General features: G+C 40.4%; 1 protein-coding gene across 1 annotated transcript; it reads left to right on the top strand.

Annotated features, from left to right (window-relative positions):
* The first annotated feature begins 4,137 nt into the window (after window positions 1-4,137).
* Window positions 4,138-8,099, top strand: LOC138026168 (kelch-like protein 3). Its single transcript, XM_068873387.1, has 2 exons — window positions 4,138-4,466; window positions 4,730-8,099. The coding sequence occupies exons 1-2, from the start codon at window positions 4,262-4,264 to the stop codon at window positions 5,377-5,379; spliced, it is 855 nt and encodes a 284-aa protein (XP_068729488.1). The 5' UTR covers window positions 4,138-4,261; the 3' UTR covers window positions 5,380-8,099.
* The last annotated feature ends 2,267 nt before the right edge of the window (window positions 8,100-10,366 follow it).

The raw sequence follows: 10,366 nt of genomic DNA, 5'->3' as shown, positions 1-10,366 counted from the left end.
CAACGATGGCAGTGATGATAAAAACAAGAATTTCACCGTGTAACACCACTTCATGAAACTTGTCTTGCAACGAAAGTTAAAAACGTTTCACGAAACCGATCACGTTACAAGGTGCAACGCCTGCTAAAACTTGTTTCGCAGCGCCGTTGCTCATAAGTTTCAGCTAAAAGTTTCAACCTGTAACAGCGGCTTAAAACTGACTTCAGATAACGGCATGTTCACGAGGTTATCTGGATAACCCCTGCAGCGTATATCATGGCCGCTTTGTTTGAATTGTGCGTTGTTTTCTTCAAATTGTGGTTTTCAGTGAAGTTTTAGTTTAGTGAGAACCACAAGAGCTTAGCCTTTGACGAAGCCTTTCCTGACCCCTAGAGGGTGACAGGAGGTAAAGTGCGTGATCCATTCTCGTCCCCAGAGCCCTCCGTTTCTTTTGATCACGTGGTCGGCGAAGCGAAAGGCTCTGTTCGCAGGCAATAACGGATGTCCGTAAATCTCGGACATCCGGCAGGGCATGCGCATTTCTTTCAAGTTTCAATAATCGTGAGTGAGGGGAGAGAAGATATTGACATAATGGATGCTTGCTTAGTAAATCATTGCGAAGAAGCGTTTAAAAGGCTTCAAGTTGATTGCGCTTGTTGGTTACGAAACAAAGGAGTGGCGAATGGTACCTCGAAAAACGTGGGTCTCGCAAAAATTTTGGCAGGATCTCGAAATCTCGAAAGCATTTTTTTTCGATAAGTCTCGAAGTCTCGTTTTGCATGGTTTGTTTTAACTTTTTTTGGGTCTCGAAATTTTTTAACAAGGAGTCTTGGGCTCAGATTTTTAACTAGGATCTCGGCGTCTAGGCGAGTTTCGGATTTTACCATTCGCCACCCAAACAACAAAACAGGATGGTTACGATCGAGAATGACCTCGTTGCAGGCAATGCAATAGGGAACTTAAGCAACGACAACGGCGACGGCAACGAGAATGTCAAAAATTTGCATATATAAGGAACAAAAACAACAGCTTTGCACACCCTGCACGAGCGTGTTTCATTTTTGTCCATTTCTTAGCCGTCGTCTGCAAAACAAAACGTGAAATAGACAAATTTGAGCTTTTATCAAGGATGTAATTTCATTTTCTCCCCTAAATAGACCTTTTCGGCTTGTACATTTTGTTTTCCCAATACAGATCATGTGATAATACTCAGGAGGTTTGGTCCTTTGTTTTGTTCATTAAAAAGAGTGCATGCAGGCATATTCATGCTTGCATGCCCTCATTTTAATGAACAAAACAAAAGACCAAACCTCCTGAGTATTATCACATGATCTGTATTGGGAAAACAAAATGTACAAGCCGAAAAGGTCTATTAAGCGCCGTTCCGACCAGTGTCATTCTTTGGGAATTACCACACCCTTGTCCTATGAAAATCGTTGAAATAGTCACGAAGTGATTACAATAACACGAATTTATATTTTGAGATGAAGTTCTCGTTGCCGTCGCCGTCGTCGTCGTATAAGTTCTCTATTGATTTCGCGGAAACTTATACGTCTTTTTCGGCGTAGTCGCCATATTTCAGAAGTTTTTATTTAATCTTTTGAAAAGCGCACCCGTAAGGGCTTGCCACGTCCCATTTCTTCCCGCCATATGGGCCGGAAGTAAAAACAATTTTAATCAGCCAATGAAAATATTTGAATTTTTATGGTGTGACCAGAGCCTTTCGTTTCGCCGACCACGTAACCAAAAGCGCTCTAGATCTGGGGACGAGAGTGTGCGTAAACTGGAAAGTTTCTGTCGGTTTTAAGTGCGTGCGCACACCAAGTGTCCTCGTATAACGTGACAGGTATCGAAGATCTGAGTCTCAGTCGTGAATTTTATAGTGGGATAAAAGCTATTTGCTAGTTCTGTAAATTTGTTTATTTCCTCTCTGGTTATACTCCATAGAGGAAAGATGAAGGTGCTTGTATAGACTTAATTTGATGATATCTGTTTTAACAGCAGCCATGAAAAAGTTGGCAAAGGATAATGTGGTTTCGTGCGTTTGAAAGTAGTTTTTCCCGGTAAAGAAGAAAGAAATTCTTTTTAGATGATAAGGCTCAACAAAACTTTGAGGAAGTGAGTAGGTATCAATCAATCAATCAATCAATCAATCAATCAATCATTCAATCATTTATTTTAACACGTTACGTCAAAGAGCTATAAAACTCGTTCAAAATACCAACGTGTATAAATAAAATCTATAATAATTACAGCCATATAATATTATTCAATTTTAAAAACAACAAAAAGCCACATACTAAAAACGTGACTTGGAAAACTCTAAAACTCGTGCTAAAAGCAGTTAAAAGCTACAATTGTACACTATAAGACACGTTCTAAAAGACTGCAATCGTGCAATTTACTTCTGAAGTCACTAGCATCACTTGAAAGACGCACATGAGAAGGCAAACTGTTCCATAACTTAGTTAATGAATAAGTGAGAGAATTCTTTTTAAATTTACAATTAAATTTAGGTAATTCCAAATTCAAGCCCTCGCTTCTTAGCCTATACGGTGTATGCCTGTATTTAAAAAGGCTTGCAATATATGTAGGACCCGTACCATTTAGACATTTAAAAAGAAGTATTAACGCCTGATGTAAGCGCCTGCAATATACATATGTCATGCATCTGTCTGTAAATGGGACCCCCCATTGAGACCCTTTTGATAACGTTCTTAAGGTATTCTCGTGTTATCCGCACGGCACTGGAATATCTTCTATATCAGTGCAAATAACAAAACCATTCACTTCGTGTTTTCACCTCTTGAGGGTAGGTACGTAGTGTATTTATCATATAGTGGTTTGAACTTAATCCAATATAGAGATGTTTAAAGGTAGGGATATACATAGCACTCCACAGCTATACATGGCCCTACACAGCTATGCATAGCGCTACACAGCTATACATGGCCCTCCACAGCCATACGTAGAGCTCCACAGCTATACATGGCCCTCCACAGCTATACATGGCCCTCCACAGCTATACATGGCCCTCTACAGGTATACATGGCCCTACACAGCTATACATAGCCCTACACAGCTATACATGACCCTACACAGCTATACATGGCCCTACACAGCCATACAAAGCCCTCCACAGCTATACATGACCCTCCACAGCTATACATGGCCCTCTACAGGTATACATGGCCCTCCACAGCTATACATGGCCCTCCGGTTACACATGGCCCTCCACAGCTATACATGCATAGCCCTACACAGCTATACTTAGCCCTCCACAGCTATACATGACCCTAAACACCTATACATAGCCTTCCACAGCTATACATGGCCCTCCACAGCTATACATGGCCCTAGACAGCTATACATACCTTACACAGCTATGCATAAGCCTTACATAGATGGTCACAGCTATACATAGATATACGCAGCCCTACACATCTATACGACCTATACATAGGGTGCGTTTTCACTAGGCCGAATAACTAGCTGAACAGTCTTTCTACGGTGTTTGTTTACCGACCAACATTTGCAAGTTAAACGTGACTTCTGCTTTCACTGCAAATTTAACCCAGAAGATTCAAATTACGAAAGCGCGCAACTTTCATAAATGGCTGAGGAAGGAAGCGCTTACGTATGGCCATGTATACCCTTGTAGGGTTATGTATGGCCGTGTATACCTATGTAGGGTTATGTATGGCCATGTATACGCGTGTAGGGTAATGTATACCTGTGTAGGGTTATGTATAGCCATGTATACCCGTGTAGAGTTATGTATGGCCGTGTAGACCTGTGTAGGGTTATGTATGGTTATCTAGCCCCGTGCAGGCCATGTATAGTCAATCAGTAAATACCCCTATATAGGGCTTAGTCAAACCACCATATGATGGTTACATGACCTATCTACGCTCGTGAGATGAATCTTCGCTGACTGCCAATAAGCAGGCTCATCTACTAATCCCCACCTTACAGCTTGTACCCACAGGGCTGCTTAAAACGAAAGTTGCCAATCCCTACCCCCTAGGAACTGTATTTTGTCTTAAATCCTTTTCCTTTCCCAGCTAATCAGGGTGTAGCGGGGAGAGGGTGGGGGTTTACATTGACTCATGTATTACACAGCCTTACAAGTGAGAGAGAGGGAGAGATAGACTGGGTTTGAGGCTGGTGATACCTTGATCACACCTTCTGTATTTTTTCCACTCTTTATAATCCAGTGATAACGTTTTTTAATTTCTTAAACAAACGCATTATCATATCGCAAAGTTCAGCGAGTATCAACATGGAAGAATACGTTCAAGCGGTTGCATTCGAAATCGAAGAGTTGAACACTTCCGCATCGAATTCCAATATGGCGGACCTTTCACAGCCAACGCCATCAGATCCATCAAAACACTGTCTGGAACTTATCTATCGTCTGGATGCCCTGAGAAAAAAAGATACTACTGTGAAAATGCTGCCAAGACACCCAGGAAGTGCTTGCAGAGGTACACAGATGTAATTTTTGTTTGTGGTGGCAGGACAGCCTTATGCTATGTACCCCAGGGTGATGTTTGGTATCAGTTGCCAGACATGCTATTTGAACATGAAAATCATGCTGTTGTTCAATACAGAGATAAAGTTTGCATTTTTGGTGGACAACCTGTTGGACCAGGAAAATCTCGAGTAATAGAATGCTTTCTTTCTTCCACTAATTGCTGGGTGGCAGTTGAAGGAAGACATGAATATGATTTTTGTTCTTGTTTATCAGTTCTAGATGGTTGCATCTATGCGTTATGTGGTTCAACCATTATTCTCTATAAGCTTGATGAGGGTTCATGTAAGGCTGTGGCTGATCCACCAACTGGTCGCTATGGAGCCTGTTTAGTCAGTGATAAAAGACACCTTTACTTAGTAGGAGGATTTGATCTTGGTGAGTCGCAAGAATTTAAAACAGTGGAAAGGTTTGATCCTATTTTGGCCACATGGGAGGAGATTGCAGCTATGAATGAGGGAAGATGGAATGCTTTTGGAGCAGCCATGAATGGCAAGATCTACATAGCAGGTGGCATAAACGAGAGTGGGGGACTTCGTAGAGTATTGAAGTCTTGTGAGGTATATGACCCATCAACTAATGAATGGCAAGTCTTGAGTAACCTCAAGGTGTGTCGTCAAGCTGCAAACATGGTATGCTTTCAGGAAGCCCTTTATGTGGTTGGTGGCTTCATAGACCTGAAAGTGTCTTTAAGAGAGTTATCAGCGGAAGTGTTGCAGTTAGGAGCATGTGAATGGAAAAGTAAGTCCACGATACCCACTAACTTTGAGAATGAAAATCCTGGGGATCGAAAAAAAAAGATTCATCATAAGGCATGTCTTGCAGTGATCCACAAGAGCCTATTAGAAAAGCTGTGTAGGCTTTGACATTTCCCTTATGACTGCCTTGTGGTGGCATTCCTTCATATACTGAGCACCTGGAGGCATTTTTTCCTTAAAGTTTAATTCAGTGTTATGACTGCCTTAATGGTGGCATTCTTTCTTATTGCCATGTGGAGAAATCTTTTCTGATGATTAAGGGTTTGGCCTTCATCCGCCTTTAATACAAGTGACCTCCTTTTAAGGTTGCTTACCACAGTTTTCCGAAGAAAGTGATAAGGTTGGAAAGCTGTGAAATTAAAGTAACAGGATATCTCTTCTGAAGTGTTAGTCACTGCAAATTTGATGTAAAATGTAATTTTACCTAGCAAATAATTAACAATTAATATAAATACACAGGTGATTATACAAAATCACGCGCTCTCATTGGCTCGCTATCTAGGATTATCAGCCGATAATCACCTCGACGGACAAAATGGCTGCCAGTAGTTGTTTTGCCACTGTAAGTGAAGATGATTTCGCGTTGAAATGTTTTTTTTCTTCTCTTTTTTGAAATAATCACCTGTGTATTTATACTAAAACAATTATTCGCCTCAGGCTCAGTGATTATCGGTGAATATTCACCTTGACTTCGTCTCGGTGAATATTCACCGATAATCACTTCGCCCTCGGCGAATAAATAATTATTGTTAAAGTTGTACTATGATCAAAAAATCATTTCCTTTTTTTCTTCAGATTTTGAAAGCGTGTTCACTTAACACCTAACTGGCAAAATTTTGAGCTTTGAAATTTATCCAAAGGCTGTTTATTTTGAGTGTAAGTTTTGGATTTCATGGTCCGCCATTACTCACGTTCAAAACTGGCCGATTGGACCTCAGAGGGTTGGATCTAGAGAAAATGACGTCATTTACTCACTAGCTTAAAATTTCAGCGTGTAAACGCAATTTATTATATATGCAAAACACAGGTTGAAAAGTCTGAAAGCCCGAAACTCCCGTGCTGCATATTAATTAGGCCGCGTACACACGCATTGCATTCTTAAACTAGTGAGTGTTTGACGTCATTTTCTCCTCGACCCAGCTCTCTCAAGATTTTAAAGTTAGTAATGGCGGACCAATAAATAAGAAAATTCCAGCAAAAATAAACAGGTGTCTTTTTAAAATCAGAACTTAAAACTTGGGTGAGTTAGTGTTTAGTTAACATAGTTTTGAAATCCAAAGGAAAAACAAATTTTTTTTTTGGTCGTAGTACCACTTTAATTATTGGACGAGTTTGAGCAAAATATCGTGATTTGTCAGTGGCGAGGAGATCAATTGTTTCCCAAAGCTGAAGGCTGAGGCAAATAATTGATCTGTGAGACACTGAAAAATCACGATATTTTGCGATAACCAAGTTTAATAATTGTTTTATCATTTGATGACTGAGTTAACTTTATTTTTCACAGTTCCCAACAATTAAATCTTTTTCTGAAAGCTCAGGAAAGCGAAGTGCCATTTTCACACAAGAGCGTGGTTTCAATTACGCATGAGCAGAATATTATTTGCAGAAAAACACTTATTTCTAGACAGTTATTTGCAGGTCACGTGGTGGGCTCTTGGCCAATGAAAAGGAAGGAAAAAATGCTAAATATAGTGATCGAGCTTCCAAGGGGGACTGGAAACTACACTTTTTAAAGGCCTTTTTTCTCAAAAAACTAGCTGTATGTCCCCACCTGAAAATTTCAGGATTTCCTTAGCAGGGAAAAAAATAGTGTAGACAGACAGATTTTTTTGCAAATGGCAAAAGCGTTGATTTTCGTCTATTTTGATAATAACTGAAAATTTTTCTGATTGATATATTTCTTAAAAATGTTGACAGTTTCGTCTTGTTTACTATTTGAAATTCCCAAAATTTTAACCCTGGTCATGTCTTGGTTTTTACACAATTACTTTGAATGTCTTTTGCAGCATATAGATGGTATAACTATATCTAGTACTTTAATCTGAAAAGGTCATGATCACATGGGACCCTCCCTGGGTCTAGACCCTCCCATTTTAGGGGCTTAAAACTTGGTAGCCTCCCTCCTCTGTTTTCCATTTTGCCACCCCCTCTAATGTTGACAGTTTTATACTATTTGTTGGAATTTGTTGTGTCAAACAACATGTTGACAAAAAAAATGGATGCACATGCTATCCTTTTCCCACACAGTCACTGACACAAATGTCAAGAAAACCAATTAAAATGAGTTATTTTTGGAAGCGAGGTAGATGGTAACTTTCCTGTTGCTCTTCTTGAACGACAAATGTAATTTGTGTTATTTGTAAATTAGCATAAATTGTATTTTGCCGGTTCTTATCAGAGGCCTGGTGAGCCGTGTTACGTGCGCAGTGGTTTGTGGGATTTAGGTTTGTAGTTTGTGGGCATTAGTTGGCTAAGTGATTCTACGGTCATCCTTTGCTGCGTGCTCAAGTTCAGTTTCGTCTATCGTTATAGCGCACTGAAAAAGTTGTCTTATGCCTTCGTTAGGCTGTATATGATAGCGTTCTTTTTCATTGTAAATAGTGTTTTTTAAATAATAATACCTAGAACCCGAAGGGTCGCACCACTGCCTTGGTCGGGGGAACACGTCCCCCGGTGTTTGTTTCCACCTGCTGGTTTTTAGGGGTTTTCATATCCGGCTCAGATGCATTGCTGTACTCTTTATATGTATTTGATGTATAAATGTTTTTGTACCCATTCCAATGATAAATAAATGGCACGGTGGCTTGGCTGGCCAACGCACCCAAATAGTGTTGTTGTGTTTGTCCAGTTGAGTAGTGGAAGCAAAATGGAAGGTGATTTTTAGACTGCTCAAATACTCTTTAACATCCTTACCATCAAATTTTAACTACTTTGCGGCCAAACTCCCACCTTTAACGGGTTGAAGATTACAATAAAACCGTAACTTCAACCCCTAATCGAACCGGGTAAAAAATATATATCTATCAGTCCAGTTTTCGTTTCTTTTCTCAGGCGATGTCCTTATTGTAGGGTAGTAAAAAACTCAACGAGGCTTTTGTTATCGATCAACGTGATATAAATATATCATGAACCCAATTTGAACGCAACCCGTCAAAATTGATTGCACGCATACAAAATAACCAGACCGTGATTGGATAATTCGAACGGGACCCTTACAATAGCATTCTTTTCAATTGGCGTCACGATTTAACGCCCAAAGCATTATGGGATCAATATGCGGACAAAAACGGACATTTTTGCGATGTTTGTCCGCATTTCAAACCCATTATTCATTGTAATAAGGCGTTATGATATATTTTTATCACTTGTGGAAAATGCTATTGGCTGCACATATCCAAACCTAAAAAGGGAGAAGTGATCTTTGCACTTATCTGGGCAATTTAAGCAGTTGTCTCTTGTAGATCTGCTTTCCCATTTGCGTTATTTGTAGTCAACCTCTAAGTCTTGGAAGATTTCGTGATGACTGGAAAAGCGCCAGAGTTGCCCCACTTTTGAAACACGGGGAACAGAATGATTTGTACAATTGCCGCACCATTTCCGTTATCTGGGTAGTAGCCAAGGTATTTGAGAGAATAGTTTACGACCAGTTATGTACATATTTCGCTGAAAACGATTTTATGTATAAATAAAAAACGGGTTTTCGAACCATTTATTGGACTGTCACTGCATGCTTTACTTGAGGCTACGGACTCTTGGGCATATAACGTTGACCGAGGAAAAGTCAATGCAGTCGTCTTCCTGGACACAAAGAAGGCCTTTGATACCGTCAATCAAATTAAGTAATTATAGAAAATGCGATAACGCGCACTCTTGGTTTGTCATACTTGGACAACCGCATGCACAGATGCTCAGGTAATGGCTCGCTCTCTAGCAAATGCTACACTGTACTGCATATGCATTGTAATCATCAGGACATTAAAACGTAGCTCAATGATAAACAAGGCAATGTGCAAGGGCCTGGCTGAATGACAGGCACACCAATCTTGGGAAACGCTCTCTGTATCCATGTTAACCTTTCCGGCTTTTACTTGGACACTGTGGAAGGAGCCTTAGATCCTAGCTATAGAAGGAGAAGGCCTGGAACCAAACAGCGAAGTGATAGGTTCTACAATAGGGTGGCTTCATGCCAAATCCTGGAAAAGAGCCGGAACGACTGAAAAACAAAAACAAAAACCAGAAGACAAAAATATCTGGATACTTTCAAATGATATTATTATAATATCAGAATAACAACAAACTAAACTAACGCTGGAACTCCATAGAAAGAGAATGCAAAATGATGTCGCACTCGGATGCAATGAAGGCCAAAACTCGACTTGCAACGATCAAAGAACAGGCCAGCCGAGTTAGCACAAGAACCGACACAATGCCAGTCTGAAACTCCAGGCAAATCAGGCGAAAAAAGGAGCCAAGTCAGGCCAACAATGAACGAAATCAGGCCAAAAAAGGAGCCAAACCAGGCCAAAAAGGACCCACATCAGGCCAAAAAAGGAGCCAAATCAGGCGTAAAAATTACCATATGGAAACAGCGCAGAAACTCATCGAAAATCAAAATACAAAGCCAACATAACCTGAACTTGGACAGTCACAAACGATGCAACCGTTAGCTAATAGCTCAGCAATGGCTTGCGCCACGAGTTCTGAATGCCCAATGGCCGACATATTATTGGGCGAAAAACACGGAGGGGATTGGGGGGAAATCCACGAAAGGGAGCCTGTATCCAAAATAAACTCTGGAGGATTCAAAGTCGACCTTCAAAAATTTAAAGTGGGCTTTGGACGACCTTTACTATCATTGCTGATGTTCGTAGAGTTGAATATGTCGATATTTCACGAAAATAAGCAATAAAAATATCTAAATCAAATGGTCACTGGGATCAACCTCGGAGATCTAGACTGGCTTAATTGCTAGTCATTCCCGACGAGAGGTGCTCCTTGAGGAATCGGACTTCAACTGGAGCGAAAGGCGCTTAAGTGACCAAATTCTCCACACTATAACACAAACACAGAAAGAATTAAATTGCTGTGCGGTGGT

This window comes from Montipora capricornis, chromosome 12 (assembly GCF_036669925.1).
Source record: "Montipora capricornis isolate CH-2021 chromosome 12, ASM3666992v2, whole genome shotgun sequence".
Taxonomy (NCBI): Eukaryota; Metazoa; Cnidaria; class Anthozoa; order Scleractinia; family Acroporidae; genus Montipora; species Montipora capricornis.
Note: the sequence above shows the minus strand (reverse complement) of the source record. Positions and strands in the feature narration are given on the sequence as shown.